The sequence below is a fragment of the Megalobrama amblycephala genome, linkage group LG4 (genome assembly GCF_018812025.1).
Source record: "Megalobrama amblycephala isolate DHTTF-2021 linkage group LG4, ASM1881202v1, whole genome shotgun sequence".
Taxonomy (NCBI): domain Eukaryota; kingdom Metazoa; phylum Chordata; class Actinopteri; order Cypriniformes; family Xenocyprididae; genus Megalobrama; species Megalobrama amblycephala.
In genome coordinates this window covers 22,308,027-22,335,583 of record NC_063047.1, presented here as the reverse complement: position 1 = coordinate 22,335,583, position 27,557 = coordinate 22,308,027, and the positions used below count along the sequence as shown (strand labels likewise).

Sequence of the window (27,557 nt, the reverse complement as noted above, 5' to 3'; positions counted from 1 at the left end):
ACTATTCTCTTCAGGTTATACCATAGATAGACTGTAAAAAGATATGTAATAGTATCTAATATTAGGTAGACACAGACAATAAGATACACTCTGAACTTATTATACAGTAAATATTCTCGAGATAATGTTCTAATAATTGGTTTTAGTACAATGACAATAAAAAAGCAAAACTTTAATTTTACAAACAATATGTGTTTAGACAAAAAATAAATTACACCTTAATAAAAATTGAATCATTTCCAGAAAATATTTTAATAATTTGTTTTAGCTTTATTACGATAATAATAATTAGAAAAAATCTAAATCAAGAAGCCTATTTTGCTGTTTTGAACTACAGAGAACTATTATTTTGAAAGGACTGTCAAGCTAAGGGGCGCGTGTTGATCACGTCACGTTGTCCTCTTACGCAGTAGGTTAAAGTGTTTTGTGGGGCAAATGAGCTGAACATACCGTGTTAACTGAGTCTGTTTACTTTAGGTTTCATGCAAGTTTTAATTTGAAGTTTTGTACAGTACAAGATGTCTGCATTCAGTAGGAGCGCACTCTTGTTCTCTCTGGTTCGTTGTATCAGGAGACAGCAGCAGTTTCCATGCCTGACTCATATTAAAACTGCGCAGTCTACAGCAGCACGAGGTCGAGATGTTCATTCATTTTCAGCGAGATATTTAGCAGACCGTGTAGTGCATCCATGGACATTATATCAAAGAAGCCTGTCCACTGAGGTACGTGATCCATTTATGTACAATCAATTCTAGACTGTTCCTTACACAATTTACTGTTTAACTGTTTTTTTCTCCCCTGACACTATTCCTTTGATTTTTTTAGGCACCATCTAAAGAAGATGATTACCCACCTCTACCCGACTACACCCCTAATGAAGAGCCCCAAGCAAAGGAAGTGTTCATCGTCCAGGTCAGAGGGATTCCCTGGTCATGTACTGCAGAGGACTTAATCAACTTCTTTTCAGGTACTTGCTTTGATCTTCCACAGTCTTAATTTTTTTTGAGACATGCTGTTGTTCCCCTACTCGATTTAGGCAATTCAATATATGTTAACATTGAAAAGCCTGACCCCCCCCCCCCCCCCCCCAAAAAAAAAAAAATGAAATGAAATTGTTTATTGAACCTTCAGACAAATATAGAAAGAAAATCTTTTAAAAATGTTGTGGCCCATGATACAGTGAGAGATGTACAGTGCAAATAAACATTCCTCTGAAGTCTGTTATAACATATTTGATACTTACATTTTCACATGATTTTTATGTATGAAGACTTCAGATGCAAAAGCCTCAAAGTGCTGTCTGAGATTTTCTTCTAAAATAAGCATTTTTATCAAGCTCGTATATTTAGGTTCAGTAAATGGCATTTAATAGGTCCTTTTCTTTGCCATTAAAGTGAAATAACTGAACATAAACGTACACGCTTGATAAAAAAAATGCTTCTTTTAGAAGAAAATTTCAGATTGCACTTAGAGGATTTTGCATCTATAGTCTTCGTATGGACAATCAAATTGCTTCAGTCTGGTATATGTTCCTTTTAAAATTTTAATAGCGATATAATAGTTATTCTTGCATTTACATTATAAAAATCATTAGATTTCACAGCAAAAAGACACGTGTTCCACAACCTGAATTTGGACATCATTAAAATTATACTCAAAGGCCTTTTACTTGCTTAAAAAGTATGAACTATAAATAAAATTATAATTCAGAGGCCTTAGAAATTCAGAAATAGTCAACATAAAACCTCACTGTATGGTTGTCGAGGTCCTGAAGATGTTCTGATATAACTGCTCATCATGTGAAGATTGTAGGATTCGAGGTGGAGTTCAAGGAATCCATATAATTCACAACAGGAACGGCAGGCCAACAGGACAGGCGTTCATTGAGCTGGAGCACGAGGAAGACATTTGCAAAGCATTGGATCAGCACAAGCATTACCTGGGACAGCGCTATGTTGAGGGTATGCAGAATTTGTATTGATTATGTGTCCAATTGTACATAGAGCTCATATATAGTGAACACCGGTGTCATGTGTTTCAGTGTATGAGATAACAAACAAAGATGCTGAAGCTATATTAAAGGCTACACAGCCGATTACGGAGACAGATGGAGTGGTGCGACTCAGAGGGCTTCCCTACAGCTGTACTGAGAAAGACATCATTCAGTTTTTCCCTGGTGAGAGATAATGTAAAATGTGACAGTGCAAAATCTTTGCACTGATAAAAGCCTTATGTTTCATTTGTCTGTTTTGATGCTCTCAAAACAGGGTTGGATATTGTTGAAGATGGAGTTACAATAGTCCTGAACAAGAAAGGAAGAAACTCGGGCGATGCTTTTGTGCAGTTTGCCACAAAGGAAATGGCTGAAAAGGCCCTAAAGAAAGACAGAGAAGTCATTGGAAACAGGTTGGTATATCATCAAGAAATACTTGAAAAGAATGAAAATGTATTGTTTTCAGGAACATTTGTGTTTTTCCTTTGAAACAGTTCAGTATGCTTGCACAGCTATCTTTGTGAGTCCTTTATGATCCTGAATAAAGACATTTTTCCCACTCAAGAATAATTTTAAAGTGAAGTATGTTTTTTGAGTATGTTATCATCTTCAGGTGACACTTATGGTATTAAAAGCCAATTTTTAGCTGTTCGATGGCAAAATATTTTAGATTGAATATGTACTTAAATGTTTTGGATCTATGCTTACAAAGGTTTTTTCCCCCCATCATTTGCAGGTACGTTGAGATTTTCCCCAGCAGGAAAAGTGAGATCCAAGTCCAGTATGGAAGAGGGCGAAATGAGACTTCAGGACCAGGACCCGAGGACACGGCACGCAAAATGAAAACAGGTAAGATGTTTATTACAGTGTCCCTTTACAACCAGGCTATACATATTAATACATATGTTGTAAACTTTGTGGACTCCCATGCATCTTTCATGGACCCTGTGGGTCCTTAAATTCTTACATTTAAGGCCATAAAAAGTTAGAATTTTATTCATCAATTTGCATTATCATTCGGGCTGAATGCTGTTTTTGTACAAATAAGAAAGTCAAAATCTTTCATAAATGCTAAATAGAAGCTAATGTGGATTCAAAAAATGTAAACAATTAGGATAATAAAGTGTATGTGTGTATACCATATGTACATATGTATGTATGGGTAATGGTATAATAATAATTTTCCAGTTTAGTATGTTACCATAGACATTCACCTACTCTGCACATACTGTATCAATTGTATTTGTGCAGGTCTTAAAAAGCCTTAAATTTGATTGTAAAAAAACAAGAAGATACCCTTTATTTTTGTGCACAGCAAATGGTAGCCCTATATCAGCAACACAAAACCTCATTCACATGAGAGGTCTGCCATATGAAGCCACAGGAGAGGACATTGTAAAGGTAAAGTGTTATTGAATATATTCTATTCAAGATATAGCATGATTTTTGTTTGTGCTTCACTGTCAATAAGGTGGTCAAGGGGAGTGTAATATCTATTAACCTGCCACTAATATGGAATTATTAAAACCTCATTTGATCTTGTCCATTATATCATCTGTACTGAAGGACTGAGGTGTAATTTGTGTTCCAGTTTTTCGCTCCCATCAGACTGGTGAAGGTTCTTGTAGAGTACAGTCCTAACGGACGACCCACCGGTGAGGCAGAGGTCTACTTCAAAACACATCAGGATGCCGTATTAGCCATGTCCAAAGACAGAGAGTACATAAGTAAGCAATGAACATGTCTGATCTTCTGAAATAACCCAAATGTGGCTCAAAAATTATTAATATAAACATGAAGTGACTAACCTGTTTTTTGTTTATTTCTCTGTTTTTCTGTCATCCAGAGGAGCGATATATTGAGTTGTATCTGAATTCATCAGCATCAAGGGAGGAACAATAATCTGTATTTAAATGCATCCCAATGTAGTTAAGTTATTCAATGTATGAGTATATTACAAGAATATACAGAACCACATTAAAAGAGAACTTTACAGATATTGCCTGTTCTGTTTCTTTTCGGACATTTCAGATGGAAGCAATGTTAACACAGATTAATCATGTGTAGTGAAAGTGTCCAATGTTTTTTAAAAAGTACCTGTTCCGTTGCTGTACTTGTGACTTCGTGAAACCCTTCATGCACTTCCAATAGAGATATAAGTATGCTGTTTATCCCAGGCATACCAAGCCATTCCACCAACCTTTAATTCTGCCATAAATGTATGTTCATGCATTTATATACTGATCATGTATAAAATTGGTTTAGACTGAAGAATCCACATTATAATACACTTTTATTGTTTAGCTAATAAGAATAAAATACATCATATGGCAGGCAAAAAAACTACCTTTTCTCTCTTTACATCATTTCATAACATTTTAATGTAGTGTAATTACAATCTTCTCTGTGACAAGTTCCATAATATGCTGTTTTGTCTGAACTGTATCTATTTTTGCACAACTTACAAATGTTGGACTCAAGCGTTTAAAATGTTAATGTATGTCCTTTGTTCAGTGCATATTGTAGTTTTGAAAAAGCTGAAAATACTATCTTGTTTACAATCGATCATCTCCTAATTCATTTTTTTTTATTTTTTTTATTAAGATATCAATATTATGTTATTGTATGACAAAGACAATTCAAGTACAATAACTGCATAAATCCACTTGGTGGACAGCTTCACTCATCCTCAATAATTATATGAAATCATGAAACAATCGTTCTTAAAGCATTTCCCACAAAGAGCTTGTAAAAATAATCCCTTTTTGGCAAATGTTGTATGCAAAAAAAAAAGAAAAGAAAAAATATGTTGTATAATTGAGATGCCCGATACTGATTGATGATCCAGGATACGATATGCAATTTTTGTACAGCACCATTTACGTTGATAAACCGTTAAAGCTACTGACAGGACAGTCTGTGCTTAGAGATGTGCCTCAGGATGGGGAGGACCCGTACTGCTGCAGTAACTGTGAGTAGCAGATGTCACACACATGTTCAGGGTTGATGGAGGAGGGCAGAGGGAGTTCATTAGCCATGCAGTTTTCACAGAACACGCCACTGCAGTTCTTGCATTGCCTCTGAAATGGTTAAAAAGACACCTCTAATGCACTTGTAAAACAGTTCTATTCCATAGTTCTGATGCTTTAGTCACTGAGGAAAAACAGTACAGTACCATTCATAAGTATGTGAAATGTAATGTAATGTTATTTATTCGATCAAAAATAGAGTAAAAACTAATATTGTGAAATATAATATATTTTAAAATGTAAGTTATTCCTGTGATGGTAAAGCTGAATTTTTAGAAGTAATTACACCCTTATTATTTTTTCAGTATTCTTTGATTAATAAGTTTGAAAGAACAGCATTTATAAGAGAAATCTTATGTAGCATGACAAATGTCTTTTCTGTCACTTTTGATCAATTTAATGTGTCCTTGCTGAATATAAGTATTAATTTGTTAAAACAAAATGTACTGACCAAAAAGTTTTGAATGGTAGCGTAGTTTAATAATGAAGTGCTATAAAAAAGTAATGATCTGCTTAATGAGAACAGAATTGCTTTGCTTTGGTACCTTGGGTGTAGTCAAGGAGTCTTGATTTTCACACATTGGGCAGATGGAAAGGTCAGCATCTTTACAAAGAGACTGGTCCTATCAAATAAGAGAAATTCATGAATATAAAAATAAGAAATTATTGAAGGGAACAGCTCAGATAAAAAAAAAAAAGTAATAGAAAAATTACTGATCAAATGTACCTGTTCATCTTCTTGTGAAAGTGTCCTGAGAGAAAGTCAGTTTTAGTTCAATTTTGATAACACTGAAGTAGATAATTACAGTTTTATGCAACTGGTTCAGCATTTAAGACAGACTTACAAACTGGAACTTAGACTTGACTTGTCCTCAAGTGCAGTACGTAATGTAGAATTTTCTTTTTTGACAGACTCTAACTCCTATAGAAAAACAAAAAGACTGAATTTTAGGGAACAGCACACTCTACATAAAGAGAAAGCAACTGAATGGCACTATAGGTAGAAAGCAGGTCTCACCTTTTTAATGTCTTCCCCGTGCTGCCTCATGTCTCTCTGCGGAGGCGTTTTTCCTAAGAGAACTTCAGGAGTGTGGCCTCCAGGATGCTCTCTCCATTTCTTGAGCTCTTGTTCCAAAAGCCATCTATCACACAAGATAGATAAGGGCTTAATTGTGATAGAAATATTTTATATAATGGACTCAGAAGTAGGATTTTCAACATGAAATGTACAGAAACTAAGGTGGCTCAGGTCAAAGATACTTACCCAAAAAGTCATATGATTAGCTTAGATCATTACAAACCAATCACCAGAACAAATCACAGTGAAGAAGACATTAATTTTTAATCATCTGTAAGAGTTAAATGTGCATGTATCTTTCTGAGTCAGTGAGACTCACTCAGTTGTTGTGACCAGTGAATAAAAATAAAACTGTCAGGTTGTGTATATGCTGCGCAGCTAAGGAATAGAAGTACTAAAGATTCTACCACAGCAGAGACAGTGATAGTGTTGGAAGACCATAGAGTCGCCCTCGGGGTGAGGCTGTACTACTCAGAGTTAGTATTAATGATCCTGTGTCGGACCAGCGTACACCTGAGAAGGAAGGTGAGAGTGTATAGATGCTAAAGACCTGTGTGCTCATGTGTGATTGAGGTAGTGATAGTAGCTTCTTGACGGGACGCCGTCACCTTACTTCGGGAGGGGAATTACCTTGAAGTATTGGAAATGTATTAGAAGTATTCGTGAAGGAAATTACCTCAAGATACTGAAGTATTATATTGAATTATATTCAGGACGGGAATTACCCCGAAGGTACTGTAGTGAGTAGGGCTGGGCGATATATCGCATGCGATTGTCACGCGCATTTCGTCAGTAAAGCCGGTTCCCTGATTACCACTAAATCGCCATCACCTGCTTTCAAATGAAGCGGCATTTAATAGACAGAGCCGTAGATCACTGACAAGCTACGCAATATCGCGTTCATATCGCAGATGAATCGCCTTCGATAATGAACGCGATATTGCGTGGCTTGTCAGTCATCTACGGTTCTTCTGTCTATTAAATGCCACAACATTTGAAAGCAGGTGATGGCGATTTAGCGGTAATCAGGGAACCGGCTTTACTGACGAAATGCGCGTGACAATCACATGCGATATATCGCCCAGCCCTAGTAGTAATACTGTACTGTAGTATTGTATTATTTTATATCGACAACTGGAGGTTGTTCGAGTTGTCAGTGGTGAAGTCAGATTAGTATTCGGAATTTAATATAACACATTTTCGTGAGACGGTGATTATAATATGCACTTTAGCCGTGGCTGTGCAATCATTTGATAGAATCATACTATTTCTACAGTCAGGGTTCAGGAAAGCAATGATAAAGACCTATGATAAGATCAGTGACAAATTGCTTAATGTTTAATTGTTTAGTTTAGACTGTATATAAATTTATTTCCATCAATTTATATTAATCTCATTTGTTATAATTAAACTGTTAAAATGTATGTATCAATTCGTTACCAATTAGTTAATCCATCAGGTACCATTAAATAATGATAACAATAAAATGTATATTTATATTTGTAATTAAATTTATATTTGATTTAACAATAAATTAACAATACTTTTGCATTTATTTGATCAGGAATACAGTAAAAACAGTAATATTGTAAAAGATTATTACAAATTAAAATAACTGTTTTCTATTTTAGTATATTTTAAAATGTAATTTATCCCTGTGATGCAAAGATGAATTTTCAGCATCACATGATCCTTCACAAATCATTATATGCTGATTTGGTCCTCAAGTAACATTTCTTATTATTATCAATGTTGAAAACAGTTGTGTTGCTTAATATTTTTGAATCTGACTAACCCTAAACAGTAATGTGTATGTAGAAATTACCATTAACCTGGATGAATAAGTTAGTTCATGATGCTTAATGAATCAACTAAAAACAAACCAGATCTTTTGCTTTCTAGATATTAGACACTGAAACAAAACATATCGGTTGACCACTATATTTGTAACATCACAACAGTAAATCTCAGTACCTCTGCCGTCGTAACTGCTCCACCTCTTGCTGCAGACTCTCAATCTTGTCCCCAAACTCCTGTTTGAAGAGTCGATTGGCCTCATCCGCCAGGTCTCGCTCTCGTTCTGCCTTCTTACATCTGAATTTGGGCCACATTAACTTAATGAGGTGAAATGAAAACTTAACTCAACTAAAAGCCATGGAAAATGAAGATGATAAAAGCATAAGAAAGAACTGAGGGAGGAACTTAGAGGACAACTATAGAGGACAGGAGGAAAGGTGACTAGAGCAGAAACTGTAAATACTCAAGAAGGCAAAGTAGTCTGAAAAGTGTCTGATTTTTTTTATTAAGCTATATTTGTCCTACAGTTCACATCTATATTATGTCTACATACACTTCAGTCCGTTCACAATTTAGAGGATTTCATCATCCAGACATTTTGCAGAATCTGTAAAGCTTGGTGTCACAAACATCTTTCTAAAGCTTTGACATTTGGCATCAGCTACCACTCCATCAAATTCAGATTTCAATTAAGTTTACAATAAGCTGTAAAATAATTCAGGCACGCAATCTTGCACTCAACATCATTTCTTGCAAAAAAAAGCTAACATAACCTCCTGAATATGCCTGAAAAAACATATTCAGTTCATTTGTCTTGCTTGGGCATCCATCAAAGCACTCAACATCATCAAACTTAAGCAAGTTGGTAAAATATTCAGGTCCAAGATTTTTGAGAGATTAACCGAAATTAACCGAATAATATGGTGTTGCATACTATCACATAGAGTATAAAACGATTGTACGTTTTTTGTTAGGAATGTTTCCCCGTGCTGGACTGAAGTGTTTTATGGTTTTTATAATGCACCAACTTTGAGAAGTATCCTGCTATCTTTTTTGTATTGAGAAGTAGAGATATAAGAGAGATGCATTTCCATTACTTAAAATGTACGTTTGCCATCTTTGATCAAAGATTGGCCAAAACAGCTGCATTTTACTTCGGTTAAAACATACAGAGGGAGACTAGAGACAGGAGCACTGGATCAGGCGTACAATATTGAAAAATGAGGGGTGACACAGAAGCAAGAACTGTAGTTTTCAGTCCGGTTTCAAGACAAAATAACGGCAATGGATCTGAAACCCAGTAATAAAATAAATACCCTAGTCATCTATGTTATGCGAAATCAAACTGAAGATCAGATTTTTTTTTTCTTTAATTTAAGCTTTTTTTGGAAACTATCCGTTGTTTGCGATCATTTTATTGCTGCCTCTGAAGGAGTTTTCCAGCAGCTGTGTTCAAGCTTCGTGCCTGTTTAGCCATGTCGTTCTCACTGCTCAGGAAAAATGAGTAGAAACACAAGAGAATGAGCATGCAGCAAATGTCAAATGAACAGGTAAAAGAGAAGAAGGGATTAAGAGAACACAGAGACAGAGAGCAGAAGTTATTGTAGAAACAGACTGTTGATGACCTGTGGGAGGCAGCAATGTTTCTCTAAGAATTGAAACAGGAAAGAGTGGACTTGTCTTATTAGTGCCCTGATTTGTGCTCTGTATATATTAAATTCGCACTTTCTCTCTGTCATGATCATTCTTGTTTCTCAATCAGAGGAAATCTGTCCACCCTGAACAATACATCTTTGAAAAATTATTGTTATAAATAGTGGAATCCAAAAGTCCACATTGAAAATCTATGATTTAAAATCTAATTTCTCATTTGCTATAAAAATTGGTAACGCTTTACAATAAGGTTCAATGTGTTTAAGGGTTAGTTCACACAAAAATGAAAATTCTGTCATTTATTACTCACTCTCATGTAGTTTCACACCTGTAAGACCTTCGTTCATCTTCGGATCGCAAATTAAGATATTTTTGATTCAATCCGATGGCTCAGCGAGGCCTGCAGAGACAGCAATGACACTTCCTCTCTCAAGATCCATTAATGTACTAAAAACATATTTAAATCAGTTCATGTGAGTACAGTGGTTCTACCTTAATATTATAAAGCGACGAGAATATTTTTGTGCGCCAAAAAACAAAATAACGACTTTTTAACAATATCTAGTGATGGTCGATTTCAAAACACTGCTTCAGAGCGTTATGAACCTTTTGAGTCAAATCAGTGATTCAGATCACATATCAATCTGCCAAACTGTTGAAATCATGTGACTTTGGCGCTCTGAACCACTGATTTGATTCGTAAAGCTCCGAAGCTTCATGAAGCAGTGTTTTGAAATCGGCCATAACTAGATATTGTTAAAAAGTCATTATTTTGTTTTTTTTTTGGCGCACAAAAAATATTCTTGTCGCTTTATAATATTAATATTGAACCACTGTACTCACATAAACTGATTTAAACATGTTTTTAGTACCTTTATGGATCTTGAGAGAGGAAGTACCATTGCTGTCTATTCAGGCCTCGCTGAGCCATCGGATTGAATCAAAAATATCTCAATTTGTGTTCCTAAGATGAACGAAGGTCTTAGAGGTGTGGAACGACATGAGGGTGAGTAATAAATGACAGAATTTTCATTTTTGGGTGAACTAACCCTTTAACTTTAAATTAATATTATTAACTATATACATTATAGCATTATGTAGGTTAATGTTAATTAATAAATATATACAGCACATAAATATTAAAGGCTATTTTTGGTTCACGGATCAAATACAAATTGTGACATTAATCATTTGACTTTGTACAGATAGTCAGATGTTTTTCCTCTGCAATTTAACTTAGCACTAGAATTATGATGCTAATAATAAAATTAGTAATGAAAAAGGGTATATTAAATCAGATTTTATAAACAAGATGCATTTTCACTAGTGCTCTCCGACTTTGTTTTATAGTATCCATGTCAGGTGTAAATGCTGTGCTGATGTACTTAGACTCTCACCTGCTCTCCAGCTGTTTAATAATGCTCCCCATCTGGTTTGTTTTCTCATCCAAGCGGCTGATGATGTCACTCTTCTGTTTTGCACTGGTCTCTGAGCTCTACAGGCCAGACACACACAAACACACACCAATAACATGCTGCATCCAAAATAAATGCAGTTTTGCTACACTACACTGCTTTCCAAATTATTATGCAAGAGACAAATCAGTAAGATTTCTGTACAATAAACATTCAGATTTTAGTTTCTCTAAGAAAATGTTTGTTTGTTTATTTATCCATGTCTTTTTAGATAACTGGTATCAATCTATCAAAATTATTTCCCAGATCTATGGAAACCCTACTTAGAGGTCGTTCCACATTATTAAGCAAGTCACAGTTCTCATGCAATATGGGGAGGAAGAAAGATCTTTCTGAAGATGAAAAGCATGAAATGGTTCAATGTTGTGCAAAAGGCATGAAAACAACTAATACTGTGTGAAAACTGAATGGAGATTATCGAATTATAATAAGATTTGAGAGTGATTTAGAGCACAGCAGAACTCGGTCAGATAAAGGCTTATTGAGGAAAGTTCCTGTCAAAAACATTAATTGTTGAGCAGTAAACGGGTATTTGAAGCTGCTGGTGCCTCTGGAGTCTCAGGATCTCTCCATGCAGGCTGGCAGTTGTGCATAAAGATGCATTTCAGCCACTCCAAACTAAACCTCACAAAGAGCAACATTTACAGTGGGTGTAGAAATACATGAAGACTAATTTTTAAATAGTTTTATTCATTGACTAATGCCGTACTACAATGGATGGTCTAAATGGATGGATTTCTGGATGGTTGGTGAATGGCCACCACGTTCCAACAAGACTGCGACGTCAGCAAGGAGCTGGTGGGTGATGATTTGGGCTGGAATATTGGGAAGTGAGATGGAGGGTGACTTTTGCAAGATATGTGGAGTTCATAACTGGCCATTTTCAGCTATGGTATAAAAACGAGGATAGCACTATTCACTATCCCATGCTGCAAAAAAACATGACAGCAATAAAACTGTTGTAAAATGTATTTCTACACCCACTGTAAATGTTTCTCTTTGTTAGGTTTGGTAGTGGTGTCTAAAATGCATCTTTACACACAACTGCCAGCCTGCATGGTGAGGTTCTCAAGACTCCAGAGACACCAGCAGCTTCAAATACCCGTTTGCTGCTCAACACTGGCTTTTTTCTATAGCTGCCCTTATAATACAATACATTTTTTTGACAGGAACTTTCATTAATAAGCCTTTATCTGACCGAGTTCTGCTGTGCTCTAAATCACTCACAAATCTTATGATAATTTGATAATCTCCATTCAGTTTCACACAATATTAGTTGTTTTCATGCCTTTTGCACAACATTGCACCATTTCATGCTTTTCATCTTCAGAAAGATCTTTCTTCCTCCCCATATTGCATGAGAACTGTGATTTGCTTAATAATGTGGAACAACCTCTAAGTAGGGTTTCCATAGATCTGGCAAATTATTTTGTCTGAGATTGATACCAGTTCTCTAAAAAGACATGGATAAATAAACAAACATTTTCTTAGAAAAACTAAAATCTAAATGTTTATTGTACTGAAATCTTACTGATATGTCAATTGCATAATAATTTGGAACGCAGTGTAGATGAAATTGATACCAATGCAGTTGTAACGTTTATAATCTTACTAACAATTCCGCACATAAAAGCCACTTGAAGCAGCAGCAGGATTCTCACAAATGAACAGAAAGTCCTGCATTTTTAAACAATGTTAGTTTACCCCATTATTTTATTTTGATTCATAAAAAGTCTGTAAAAAAAAAATATTTAGTTTACAGTAGTACATTTTAAAAAGTATTCTGCCAAGTTCAACACACTGTGACTCTGAACCATATGTCTATTTTCTTTTTTAAATTGGCAGTGTCAAATCAAATCACTTTGTTGTCACTCCACCATAGAGTAACCTGTTAAAGGGTTAGTTCACCCAAAAATGAAAATTCGGTATTAATTACCCTCATGTTGTTCCACACCCGTAAGACCTTTGTTCATCTTCAGAACACAAATTAAGATATTTTTGATGAAATCCGAGAGGTATATGACTTGTCGACTCATTATTGGCCGGCTCCTGCGTAAGCATTACATGCATGCGTCGTGGTGTTCACGTAAACACAGCCTTGGCCAATACTGAGCCTGCGTTCGGACATAAACACAGAAGCTCTGCGATGCGTTCACTGTGCCAACTGCATAACAGACTAACAGGGAAGAGGAAAAATTGTTAAATAAAGTTGTTATTTTTGTTTTGTTTTTGCGCACAAAAGTATTCTCATCGCTTTATAACATTAAGGTTGAATGTCTACTTTTTTAACAATGTCTACCTTTCTGGACCTTTAAAGTGGTATTTTGCTGTCTATTGACGAGTCATATACCTCTCGGATTTCATCAAAAATATCTTAATTTGTGTTCTGAAGATGAACAAAGGTCTTACGGGTGTGGAACAGCATGAGGGTGAGTAATTAATGGCAGAATTTTCATTTTTGGGTGAACTAACCCTTTATTATGGGAATGAAAATAAATAGGTGCTGCTTACACATTGCTTTTGTATGTCTGTCTATATAAATAAATAAAAAGGGAGCATGTTTTGCTTAGACTTGAGAAGCAGCTCCTGTGTTAAACCTGTGAATAAAAATGTGTCTCTCATACCTGTGACTTAACAGAGAGCTCATGGTTGAGTGTACGCAGGTCATCTAATTGGTGTCTGAGCTCCACCAAAGCATCATGTTTTTCACAGATGTCCTTCTCTAGCATCTTCATGGACAACTCCATCTCCTGCTTCATCCCTATTTGCACCTCCAGCTCCTTCTCCACATCCTACACACACACAGAGAGAGGTTCTAAAGACTTCTCCTCGAAAGAACTCTGACTCGATTCTTTGAAGACGCCACATCAGAGATGAATTTGAAGATGAAGAGAGTAATACACACACAGGCATTAATTTTTTACTCACCAGTCTGAGCTGAGTTTCCTCTTTGAGCTGTTTGCGAGTTTCTCCAAGCACTTGACCGTTTGCAGTACCATCTGCCCTTGTTCCCTTCAGGAGGAACAGAGGTCAAATATCAGACCACAGAGCAAGCCACAACCAAAACAGTGTGTTATGACTGCAGACTGTGAACTCAGTAAGTTTCAGATTTACTTTTAAATAATGAGTAACATGCAGTCAATCATTGATGTTTGATTGAATGATTGTTAACAGTTAGTACTTCAATGATATTGCTGTGGGTTCAACACAATGTTGTTTACCTTGCGACTAGACTCCACTAAGTAAGGACTTTCCTCCTTCACTCTTTCCAGTTCCTCCTGCAGAGTGATAATCCTGTTGTTTGCAACAGCAAGCTAAATAACAAGAACATTTTATTTTATTATATTTTTTTGGAAAGAAATGAATACATATATTCAGAAAAGACAATTGGTAAAAAAAAAAAAAAAAAAGTGATAGTAAACATTTATAGTCACAAAAGATTTCCATTTTGGTAACACTTTAGGGTTCATTAGTTAACTACATTAGTTAACATGAACTAATAATGAACTGAACTTCTACAGCATTTATTAAGCTTTGTTAATGTTAATTTCAACATTTACTAATACATTATTAAAATCTTGTTAACATTAGTTAATGCACTGTGAACTAACATGAACAAACAATGAACAACTGTATTTTCATTAACTAACATTAACGAAGATTAGTAAATAGAATAACAAATGTATTGCTCATGGTTAGTTCATATTAGTTAATACATTAACTAATGTTTAACTTATGAACCTTATTGTAAAGTGTTACCTACATTTCAAATAAATACTGTTCGTTTGAACTTTCTATTCATCAAAACATCCTGAAAGATGTACCAGTTTCCACAAAACTATTACGTTTTATAACTGTTTTCAAGAAAAAATTCTTGAGCAGCAAATCATCACATTAGAATGATTTCTGAAGGATCATGTGACACTGAAGACTGGAGTAATGATGCTGAAAATTCAGCTTTGCCATCACAGGAATAAATTACATTTAAAACAGTCATTTCATATTTTGTAATAGTTCATATTTAGCAATATTATTGTTTTTACTGTTTTTGATCAAATAAATGCAGCCTTGGTAAGCATAATAAACTTCTTTTAGAGAAACGTTTGAATTCAGTTCTGTTTCATTTAATTCATTATCAGTCATGTATTTCCCACAACTTCAGTAATTTCTAAAGTTAGTTTATAAATTGAAACCCACCTCCTCTGTAAGTTTTGTGTTGGACTTTTCCAGCGCATCCACTTTGGCTTGCAGATTATTCACTGATGCACTGGGAAAGGGGAATTTAGAGTGACAATGTGAGATTGCTAATGCTTACAAACACAACCCACAAGGTCTATGTTGGGTAAAGTGACTGCACCTTAAATGTCTGTTCAGTTCCTCCACGTAATTCTTCTGGTCAAGAATAGCTGTAATCTGTCCATCGCTGCAACCAAAGAGCAGCTTTAGAGTAAGCACTGATCTTTTCTCAAGAAGTCCAAAAGCTGTCAGCCTAAAACAACTAGCTTCAATTAAAGAAGTTAAACATAGACTTACCCCTCTGTGCTTTTGCTACTGTGCGCACCATCTTTCAGATACATGGAAAAATCTATGACTCCAACCTATAAACAGAGTAAATGAGATCTTATTACCCTGCAAAAAATAAATTCAATTTTTGGCAAGCACACTTTGGAGAATAACATTAAGAGGACAAAGATAATGCTTTGTTCCTTCATCTGTTGTCCTCCATTGCTCATGTTCAGTAAAAAGTAACTAACCTGTGAGTCTAAATCTTCTCCCTTCATACACAAGTTAGCATCAATGACATTCAGGCCCACCAAAAGCCCAGCGATCACAGCTCCTTCCTCTTCCATCATAAGAGCGTTGGGCTCATAGAATTCACTGAGGAAAACAACATCAGCAAATATAAGATGTTTACAAAACTGGATTGCAAGACCACAATTACAGGTTTTATATTAAAAATCAAAAGCAGGAACTGTACCTGAGCAGGTCTTTTCGGTTGATGATAGTCTTCATGTAATCTGAGAGCTTCTTCTGCATCAAGGCCAGACGAAGCCATGCTCTGCCTCTTCCTAATGGGGTTCTGAGATAAAACAACAACTTCAGATTTCAAAACACAGCATGCGTAAAAAAAAAAAAATAAATTACCACGTTCAGGTTGAAGACGTTTCCTTACTTGAGCCCAGGAAGGTCTTTGACACTGGCTGTGATCTCACCAGCCTCTGGAGTCAGCTTTTCTACAAGCTCCAGAGGACCCCAAAAAGACTTATTTTGACCAAGGAATGTCTTCTTACCTAAAAAAAATAGGATATCTTTAAAAAAAACAACAACCTGGAGACAGACTGAGACAAAGAAATAAACCTGCTAAAGACTTGGTTTCACTGTACCATACATTAAATGTCCCAACCACTGTGAAGTTGCACAATAACTGTCAAGGTTAAGCATTACAAAACAAAACATACTGTACTTAAAGGATTACAAATTGTATACGCTACACACCAAAGTACTGTGCAATCAGTAATTGTCAAAATTAATGAACAGATGATCGTGTTATTATTGCGTAAAAGACACAAATGATGACCAGAGATTACACTGTGGAAAGTGGAATTGTGGTTGGGATTTTTTCCGCTTACTTTTAAGTCCGTGTTTCAGGCAGTGCTCCATGACAACAAAAAACTGCTGCAATGGGGCATAGTCTGAGTCCAGCGTGCGGCCCAGGTTCAGTGCAGACTCGATCAAGCCCTTGATGCTTAGCTTGGCCATGTTCATCAGATTAAGCCTCTCGATGGCAATGGGGTCCTTGGGATCTGAAGTAAAACAGAAATTCAAGCTTTATGTTAGATATAATTCTCTAACTGTGACTTCTCCTACACACAGTATGTAACTTGATATGAACAGTATATGAGAGTTTGAATTAGAGAGCTTTCCATTGACTGCAACTACATGGTTTCCTCTAAACCTGGCAAAAAAATAAAAAATTAAGAAATTCTGGTTGATGCAATTTGAAATGCATCAGATGCGGACTGAATTCATTCCAACTTTACAATCATCAAATTTTCAGATAAAAGGGAAAGAACAGATTATTTTTTGTTTGCTGTTATTTTCAGGACGATCTCAATCCAACCTTACAATGCATCACAACTTACATAAACTACAGTAAATAAATTTTTACTAAATTCAATTTCGAGTTTCAGTTCTTAAGCCTCACCCTGTCTGATCCAAAACACACCCACAGTAATGCAATCATTCCATCATCAACACTCTTAATCTATGTCTGTTAGCCAAAGGCAGTGACATTTTTTTTTAATAATAGGAAAGAGAAAGATTGATTAAAAAAACAAACAAAAAAACACGTGTTTCCTTTTTCCTTTCCGAGTTTTTCTTGGGTTGACTTTATAATTGGGCCGAGATGAGCTCATTTGGCATTTAGTCAAATTTCTCATCATCTCAGTGTATTTACATAGTGAGAAAGAAAGAAAGAAAGAAAGAAAGAAAGAAAGAAAGAAAGAAAGAAAGAAAGAAAGAAAGAAAGAAAGAAAGAAAGAAAGAAAGAAAGAAAGAAAGAAAGAAAGAAAGAAAGAAAGAAAGAAAGAAAGAAAGAAAGAAAGAAAGAAAGAAAGAAAGAAAGAAAGAAAGAAAGAAAGAAAGAAAGAAAGAAAGAAAGAAAGAAAGAAAGAAAGAAAGAAAGAAAGAAAGAAAGAAAGAAAGAAAGAAAGAAAGAAAGAAAGAAAGAAAGAAAGAAAGAAAGAAAGAAAGAAAGAAAGAAAGAAAGAAAGAAAGAAAGAAAGGAAGGAAGGAAGGAAGGAAGGAAGGAAGGAAGGAAGGAAGGAAGGAAGGAAGGAAGGAAGGAAGGAAGGAAGGAAGGAAGGAAGAAAGAAAGAAAGAAAGAAAGAAAGAAAGAAAGAAAGAAAGAAAGAAAGAAAGAAAGAAAGAAAGAAAGAAAGAAAGAAAGAAAGAAAGAAAGAAAGAAAGTGCAGCAGAACAAAGAAATGTATACAGGTTTGGAACAACTTGAGGGTGAGTAAATGATGACAGAAATTTCATTTTTGGGTGAACTATCCCTTTAAGATGTCAAAGACCTTGATATTATTGTATTGAATCACTAATGCAAAGGCAAAAATGAAGACTGTCCAAGGCCATGAAAATTAACACGAAAGCCAAAAGATAGCTTTCAACAGGTATGAATGAAAGACCTTCTTGGTGTAGCTTCACACAGTCACAAAGGAACAAGTGAGTCAAGCCAGAGCTACTCAAGCCAAAGGTTACACACACTACAGTGTAGTGTGTCTCTGAAACATAAACATTTAATGTCTTTTAGAAACTCTAAATCTGAAGAACCAGAAATTGATCATTGATAGCATGAATGCTGGTAAAACCATGCGATAAACAAATCAAATCAGCCAGAGAATGGGGTGGGGCAGTGAGGCAGCCAAAGAAAACAGGCCAGACAAGAGCAATCCAGCTAAATGGGTAGCCAAATATTTTGCTAGCTACAAAAGATAGCTAGCAAAAGTCACAGACACAAAGCTATTGACGGAAACATCAAACCAAAAAAAACAGGAAGGGAGATAAGACACTGAAAAAGAGACAGATAAAGAAAACAACAAAAGAACACGAAGAAGGTAAAGCTTTGGAAGCTGTGGTGCGAATATGCTGTTCAGGGAGGCCGGTTCAGTAAAGACAGGGCCGCGCGGCCGCGCCTGCTGTGGTTTTAGGATGGTGCCCGAGGCGGGGATGAGGTGGACTGGGGAGAGTGATGCCACCATACGCACCTTTAAACTCATCAAGCATTTGCATTTGCTCCACCAAATCTGTGAAATCCTCCCATGAGTCTTTGCAAAAGGCAATGGAAAAAAGAAAAAAAAAAAAGCAGAAAAGGATTGTATCATGCACATCATGGGAGTAAACCAAAGCAACAACAAGAGACATTATGTTGGGTGTATATTTGGGTGTAGATTCTTATGTACAGAGCCAAGCTCACTCTCTTCTCACTGTCATACATTAGCGCAAAAAATGTTCCTAGTGAATAAATTCAGAAGCACCATAAGAGAGAATAATTATAGCAACTGGAGTGTTGATGTCATTAAGAGCCACTATAATGTGTCAGCAATTCTAGATCAGAAGACAGTTACTATGAAGTCATTTGACTACACTAGACAAAGGAGCTCAAATAATGCTCTTCTTGTCCTGGAAGACATCTAATCTAAACCGATTTGTTTGACAGAAGGCCTCAGGAAAGAATTTAATATTTCCTCTTTATCCACAGCACTAGAAATAATATATATTTTTTGTTGAGTACATTCATTCATTATAGCTTTAAAAGTATAGTTCAAAAAAAAAGAAGAAGAAAAAAAAAAAAAAAGAATATTCTGTCATTAATTTATTCACCTTCATGTCACTCCAAACCTGTGTGACTTCATTTCTTCTGTGGAACATTATACTAAATATCTAAAGATATTTAGAGAAATTGTCTTGTGTTTTCTCTAGGTGCGTCCCAATTCACGTACTTATGCATTATTCTATGATGTTTTTAAGTATAAATAGTGTGAGTAGTGCGTTCACATAGAAAATTCCAAAAAGAAAAAGTGCACTTTAAATACCCGGATGATGCACTAAATTAACGGAAAAAACAAAGTGTGGAATGTTGGACACTTCATGCACTCAACTGTCGCAGCTTTAAATACGTAGTGGAGTGGAGTGGAGGGGAAGGGAGGATCGGACTCCGTTGTTAGATGACAAAATAACCTTATATAATTCACGCACTACATGGATGAGTGCATAGTGCACAAGTACATAGTGTATAAGTGTGTAGTGTATAGTGCGTCATTTGGGACGCAACTTCTCTCTCTCGCTATACAATGCAAGTTATTGGTAAGCAAAACTAACTGGTAACTAACATTCTTCAAAATATCTTCTTTTATGTTCCACAGAATAAAGCAAGTCATGCAGATTAGGAACAACTTGAGGGTGAGTAAATGATGACAGAAATTTAATTTTGGGTGAAATATCCCTTTAAGATCTTCTATGTCGCTTAGCTATTGGGGGGGCGGAGAAAACAAAAATGAAATTAAAACCATAAATGACACTTAATGAGGCAGCGCACATCAACTACACTACAAAGAACATCTGCATGCAGTGAAACAGACCAAGGGAAGATGGCAACTAATCAATATTGACTGATTTGCAATGGCTTAATTGAAGAGAACATTTGTTATAAAACACCTATGAAGAAAATACTGGAGAAATCTCTGAGAAAACATACTGTCTTGACTTCATTTGGCTCTGGAATCTGGGAATTGATGTGAAATTAAGTTCACTTTCAAATAAAAATTTCCTGATCATTTTCTCACCCCAATGTCATCCAAGATGTTCATGTCTTTCTTTCTTCAGTCGAAAAGAAATTAAGGTTTTTGATGAAAACATTCCAGGATTTTTCTCCTTATAGTGGACTTCAATGGAGCCCAGACGGTTGAAGGTCAAAATTACAGTTTCATTGCAGCTTCAAAGGGCTTTAAACGATACCAGACGAGGAATAAGGGTGTTATCTAGCGAAACCATCGGTCATTTTCGAAACAAATGTAAATGTATATGCTTTATATAAACAAGTGATCACCTTTGTAAGTGCTTCTGCTTTCCGTATTCTTCAAAAAGCTACTACTTCTACTAACGGAAAAAATTAAACTGGCGCTGCGTTCGTTCCGCAAGTAGAATAGAAAAAGCGTAGGACATACAGCGTAAACTTTTTGAAGAATACGGAAATGCGGTTTTGACAGAAGCACTTCCAAAATCGATCATTTGTTTATATAAAGCATATACATTTACATTTTTTCCGCTAGATAAGACCCTTATTCCTCATCTGGTATCGTTTAAAGCCCTTTGAAGCTGCACTGAAACTGTAATTTTTACCTTCAACCGTTTGGAGGCCATTGAAGTCCACTATAAGGAGAATAATCCTGGAATGTTTTCATCAAAAGCCTTCATTTCTTTTCAACTGAAGAAAGAAAGACATGAAAATATTGGATGACATGGGGGTGAGAAAATTATCAGGAAAATTTCATTTGAAAGTGAACTAATCCTTTAAAATGTAATGTTTATTGCATTGTGATAGTGAGGAGACAAATAAGTCACGCAGTGCAAAGGTGATGCAATTCTTGGAAATGTATAACCAACAAACTACTAGACAAATGTGTAAACAGACCTTATCAGACAATGTTTTCTATTCCTTGTTTTGCTACATGCCTGCTTCCTCCTTGCCCAATGCACAGAAAACACATTAGACTGAGATAACCGTTGCTATTTACATGTGGATTCTGGTTGGTCATATCTCTCTACTGCCGATTGATCACATCCCTTCAAGACATTTGACTGAGTAGGAATCTCAGGCCCGTTTCCAAGGCAACAGTATTGTGTCCATATGACTGCGTTTCCTGATGTCCTCTTTCAACCTTTGGCACAGTAAGCCGTGACTCTCCAGTAATGCACTGGATTAGCAAAACAATTGTGAGCTCTGACCACAAGTCAACACTATTCTAAAAAACAATATAGTGCCTTATATTTTTTTCTTTACATAAGTGAATAAATAAAAACAAAACGTAAGCAATTTTGTAAAATGCCTTTTATTTTTATTAAAAACAAAAAAAGGGAGGGGGGGGGGGGGGGGGGGGTTTAAACTGTATTAAGTCATTTGTTAAGGCCTGTTCACACCAAGGATGATATAATCGTTCTAATTTTATGAGAATAGGGAAGTCCATAGCACAGTTATATATCGATAACCACACAGAGGAACAATATCACTCTAATTACTTTCAGAAATATATTTTCCAACTGATGAACAATAAAAAAAACATTAACAGAATCAGAATCAATCTGACTTTTAAGAGCTTTAGAAGCTCTAAGAACAGAATGTTACAATCCATTGATATATTTATCCTTAAAGTTATCCCTACAGTCATCATTTTTGGTGTGAACAGGTCTTTATAGTTTTTTTTTTTTTAAATGATCAAGAATCCAAAAATATCTTACAATCAAGGACACTAATAGTCTAAACTAGAGTTACAGTTTGTCAAAAATGGATTTATTTTTATTATTTCATTGGAGGGACTCTCATTCTGGTGGATTTTCCCAACTGTGTGATGCACATACTTAATTTGTTCAACGTGACAATTTAATTTGACAATTTAACTACAAAACAGCATATGAATAGCTTCATTGAAATCATTCAGTGGGACACAAACCTTCACAACCACTTGCGCTCCATAAAAACTACACTTCCAGGCAGGCCTGCGGGAACGCTGAGAGCATGATGGTGGAAGGTTGGGCCAGCACCGCCCAGTACGATAAGAGCAACGGAGGCCTAGTGATGCTGTGCGCGCCTACCTTCATGAGCCGGCTCGGGATCTGGCGTGAGCGAGATATCGTTGAGCTCACGCAGGCACAGCCATTCGCCATCCACCGACACACGGAAGTTGCATAGGTAGATGGTCTCTCTGGCAGCCTGTGTGATCTTGTCAGTAGTGGGGGTGGGGGCCTCGCTCTGGGGCGTCAGATCAGACATGGTGACTCAGCTGATAGCTGCTGCGACGACAACAACACTTACAATGGCGGCCGTCAGCAAAGAGTCAGGTGCAGGGAATAGAAATAATGACTTATTTTTAAAAATCCAGTCCAAGCAAGAGTCTTCTCCAGCACAAAGGAGGTAGGAAAACAAGAGAGACAAAGAAAACAGAGAAGGAAGAGAGAGAGGAAAAAAAAAAAATCCACCAGCAGTCCACACCAAACTTGGCCGAAAGGATGCTATTCTTCTGTGGCTCAACGGCCTCGTCTTGCGAATGAGCAGCGACAGCTGAAATCCTCCGTGTGAATAAAGATTCAGTGCTCTCTGGCTCAGCACAGCCAGGGGATTGAGATGCTGTATGAGCCTCAGCAGAGCTACAATCAGAGATGTCTCTTTCTCTCTCTCTCTCTCTCATTCCCTCCCTCCCTTACAGCCCAGCTGCTCGCATTCACCGGATTGGCTGCATGCGCTGCAAATGGGAGGGTGTTGACCAAGATGGCTGCTGTGATGCTGAGGAGGATTGTGGGAGTCACGTGAGCAGATGGTGGAGGGGGCACAGTTCCCGAGAGGCCTGTCAGATGTGGCGGGGGGTGGGGGGGGGGGGTGGAGCTGTTGCCAATGATCCACATGCTAAACAAGAGAAGTATGGAAGCCCTACTGATTGAGAACCAGAACATTGCTGATAAAGCTGCTGTTTACTGAACAGCATGTTTAAGAGGAGCAAGATGACACTTAGTGTAAAATTAAACTGTGTATGAACTAATCATGGTGGTAAAGTTCTTCAGATACTCAACGCTTGACTATTTTTACTGATCAATTGGGGTGGTGTTGTAGAAGTATAAGTAATATGATGAGGTAGGCCCTTTTTTTTTTTTTTTTAAATCAACGCCTCTGAAAAAAAGAACCTCATATGCAAAGTCATGTAAAATTGGGTTTAAATATTAGAAGTTGTACACTGATATACACTACCGTTCAATTTTAACTATTTTAATTATTTTGAAGAAATTAATACTTTAATTCAGCAAGGATGCAAAAAAAAATAATCAAAAGTGACAGTGACAGTAAAGACTTTTATAATGTTACAGAAGATTCTATTTTGAATAAATACTGTTCTTTTTAACTTTCTATTCATGAAAAGACCCCTGAAAAAATGTTTCACAATTTCCACAAAAACATTAAGCAGTGAAACTGTTTTACATTGATAATGATAAGAAATGTTTTGAGCAGCAAATCATCATATTAGAATGATTTCTGAAGGATCATGTGACACTGAAGACTGAAGTAATGATGATGAAAATTCAGCTTTGCCATCACAGGAATAAATTACATTTTAAAATATATTCAACTAAAAATCAGTTATTTTAAATTGTAATGATATTACACAATATTACAGTTTTTGAACATAATGCAGCTCTGGTGAGCATAAAAAATCTTTTAAAAAAAGAATCTACATTTTTATGGTAGTGTTGTATCTCTAAAATTAGGCATGTAAATAAAAATAATTAAGAGCAATGTCACATAATTCAGTAATACAGTTCTTGGTGAGATATATCATTACAGATACTGAACCATAAAACTGGATTGCTAATTCACAACGCAATAAACAACAAAGAGACAGTGGGATATATTAGTCTGATTTAACCCTCTGAAACATGCAATCACAAAAGAAAGAAAATATATATTTTGTTTTCATTTTCACTTCTTTCACAAAACAAGAATAATTTCCAATCTTTCCTTTCTTCAAATGTATGCATTTAGAGAAAGCTGCACTTCAGTCCACTGCAACTGAATAAAGCGATGAAATTTCCAGTTGATTTTTTTTTTAATTTGTTGCCATAAATTAAAACAAAGTGACTGCAATGCATCCAAAATAGAATATTTTCACTTTTACAAATAGCACATTTGCATAGCATAACCATGACATTCTCCATTGTGCAATTCTGCTTCAATCACTGTTTTTTGACCTGTGATGTACTAATAAAACCTGTGAAAATTATTTACTTAGGTGTTGTTAACAAGTACATATTAACCGTAAAAATAACAACTTCCTGTCTCACAATACCCTGGCATTTTCTATTTTTCATCTTCTCAAATGTGACAGCTATTCAGCTCTTGTGGATTTATAGGATAGCAAACTGTGTAAACACTTCAGTTCAGGGTCCAATTCTCACTATTAACTAGTTGCTTATTAGCACGCATATTACTAGGATATTGGCTGTTTATTATAAAGCACATATTTATACCTTATTCTGCATATCTTAATGCTGATTCCTACCCAATACCTAAACTTAACCACTACCTTACTAACTATTACAGTTTTTTACAGACGCTAGGACACATTTCTCAATACTTAGGTCACTTTTGCAAAACTCTTCACACAGTTCTCCTAACCAACTTTCATCTTGGCAAAGCAGTTCATTTCACATTCAAAATGCACTACAACTACCAAAACACTGTATTCAGGTCTCAAATCAACTTATTCTTTCAGAACACTAGCAAAGGTTGACAGCCGACAAACACACTTTGTCACCCACAAAACAATGACCTGAAAAACACTAACAACATGTAGCATTATACAATGTTTTCTTATGTAAAACAAGGACACATCTCTGTTTATAATTCACTGCAATATATGTTACTGGAATGAATCAGACATGATGCAGAATTTGTCAATTTTTTATGTCGTTTATTTATTTTTATATTTTTTTATAATTCCAAAATACAAGAATTTGTATACACACCATCCACTGATACAGATACAATTCAATTGTTTTTATAGCATTTAATTTTAAGATTTAAAATATATTTTATTAAAATATTACTGTAGGAATGTAGCAAATTGCTGTCTTATTCAGTTTTGTATTATGTTATTGTTTTGAACATAAGTTTAACAGTTTTGAAAACAGTATGTAAGCATGTGCAAATTGGCCTGTACGTACAAGGAGTTTTGGCAGTTGTTGTGTCTGAGTGAGAAAAGAATTCATGAAATTTGAGAGATGTAGTCATTGAATGCATTTTGTGTCAAAGCAATGATAATTGATCCTCAGTTTAGCCCACATAGACTTCTGTTGTGCTCACTGTGTGAAGAGTTTTGCAAAAGTGACCCAAGTATTGAGAAATGTGTCCTAGCGTCTGTAAAAAACTGTAATAAGCAATAATTAGAAGTTTATTGAAGCAAAAGTCATAGTTAATAGTTTGTTAATAGTGAGAATAGGACCCACTTGCACACTAGGTTGCACACTTGCACACAAAATCTCAGCAGGTGCATTACGCCATCTAAAAATTGTCTGCATATTGTTTCACAGATTCAGATACCCTAATCTGTTGACATACTGCTTTTTGCAGCATGCTTATTTGGATGTGGGCAATGACATAAAAAGGACATAATTATGGGTGATTTGGATGTAACCACAACATGAATTATTAAAAATGGCCTTTAAAATACCTGTTCAGTGTAATGGACACCATACATCAGATGGTTCACAAAATTGTCACTATTACACAGCAAAATAATGTTTAAAAACACAGAAAACCAAGTGACAGCTTACACAGACAGCAGTTTTGGGTATCACATGCACATTCCAACCGTTTCCAGTGTGAAACCCAAAAATGCTGCCAAGGTAGGAAGCTCACTAGCAATTAATAAACAACCATCTGACAATCACACTCGCCAGACTAAACCCATAATGCATCAGTCCTCATCGTGAACATGACCTCAAAGATTAAGAGTTTATCTGAACTGGACATTAAAGGGATAGTTCACCCAAAAATGAAAATTCTGTCATCATTTACTCACCCTCAAGTTGTTCCAGACCTGTATTTATTTATTTCTTCTGTTGAACACAAAAGATATTTTAAAGTACATGGATAACCAAACCATTGATGGACCCCATTGCCTTCCATAGTATGAAAAAAAAAATAATAATTACTATGTAAGTCAATGGGGTCTATCAACTGTTGGGTTACCCATTTTCTTTAAAATATCTTCTTTTGTGTTCAGCAGAAGAAAGAAATTCATATAGGTTTGGTACAAGTTGAGGGTGAGTAAATTTTCATTTTTGGGTGAACTGTCCCTTTAAGACTGTGGATATTCATCTACATCCATAGCTGTTATTTCAACGCGAGCTGATGACAGTTTGTGACATGGGTGTATTATTTTTTGCTGATGAATTACAGGTCGAAAATTCAAGAAAAACGACCATTCTAAAAGAGTCTGAAACTGAACAACAAAATGCAAGCTTGCATAAACGCTGCAGTGGCTGTCATTGTGCAGTGTTGCTGTTGACATTGAAACACAAGGCTTAGGCTGTCAAATACTGCTGCATGTTCGAGAGAAGCAGACACCATCACATCCTATTAAATAAACACATAATGCAGACGATCATATACTCACTTCTTGTTTTCTTGTTAGTCTTCTCAATCTGGAATTCATAGCGCACTGGTTCAGGAAGAGAAGAGCTAGTCTTGGTAAACTGTATACTTGAGTTATAAGTTAGCGCCTCCTTAAAGTAAATCACCGAGGCCGGAGAAAGCGACTCCTCTGGACTGTTGACTGTATGTCCATCGCTGTCCTTCACGTGGGGTTTGAGAAATTCATTAGACGACACTAAAGTTTCGGAAACTTCAGTGCTGTGCTGCTCCGATGCTCCTGAGCTCTGGTCCGCCATCTTCAGTTCAAATTCATGTGACCACTATGCGTCATCACATTCAGCTCTTGTGTGAAGCAAACTCATGTTTATCCAACACTGTTTCAGGATAGGTATACATTACGACTCGGCGCCTTTTAGCCGTGTTGTTTCTAAATTCTCCGCCAAAAAATAAAGAAATAAAAAATGTTGGTCATATGGTGTGACGTAGAAGATCAGATGAGTGCGAGCATTTAAAGGAACAGCAGCAGCATCAGTACAACCTTAAAATAGCGGGAGGACAAACAACTTCACAACAGTATACTGTAGGCCCAAGTATGTGTGCAGGTGCAGTG

The 27,557-nt window shown here is 36.0% G+C and overlaps 2 protein-coding genes across 7 annotated transcripts; one reads left to right on the top strand and one right to left on the bottom strand.

The window, feature by feature from the left end:
* Positions 1-381: 381 nt before the first annotated feature.
* grsf1 (G-rich RNA sequence binding factor 1) lies at positions 382-3,992 on the top strand. Its single transcript, XM_048188352.1, has 9 exons — positions 382-722; positions 826-967; positions 1,806-1,961; positions 2,042-2,176; positions 2,268-2,406; positions 2,730-2,842; positions 3,309-3,394; positions 3,585-3,720; positions 3,840-3,992. The coding sequence occupies exons 1-9, from the start codon at positions 519-521 to the stop codon at positions 3,893-3,895; spliced, it is 1,167 nt and encodes a 388-aa protein (XP_048044309.1). The 5' UTR covers positions 382-518; the 3' UTR covers positions 3,896-3,992.
* A 275-nt stretch (positions 3,993-4,267) lies between these two features.
* Positions 4,268-27,424, bottom strand: rufy3 (RUN and FYVE domain containing 3). Of its 6 annotated transcripts, XM_048188347.1 has the most exons (19): positions 22,399-23,028; positions 18,795-18,854; positions 16,656-16,829; positions 16,199-16,316; positions 16,004-16,105; positions 15,780-15,903; positions 15,559-15,623; positions 15,383-15,448; positions 15,223-15,292; positions 14,247-14,339; positions 13,954-14,037; positions 13,650-13,817; positions 10,948-11,045; positions 8,075-8,194; positions 6,041-6,164; positions 5,868-5,944; positions 5,750-5,774; positions 5,568-5,645; positions 4,268-5,073 (listed from the first exon to the last, which is right to left on the bottom strand). In XM_048188347.1, the coding sequence occupies exons 1-19, from the start codon at positions 22,574-22,576 to the stop codon at positions 4,930-4,932; spliced, it is 1,968 nt and encodes a 655-aa protein (XP_048044304.1). In that variant the 5' UTR covers positions 22,577-23,028; the 3' UTR covers positions 4,268-4,929. The 6 variants fall into 6 exon arrangements, with proteins under 6 accessions (XP_048044304.1, XP_048044303.1, XP_048044305.1 ...); XM_048188346.1 differs by lacking the exons at positions 18,795-18,854; positions 22,399-23,028 and adding an exon at positions 26,970-27,424; XM_048188348.1 differs by lacking the exon at positions 18,795-18,854 and having other exon boundaries at positions 22,399-23,020.
* Positions 27,425-27,557: the final 133 nt, after the last annotated feature.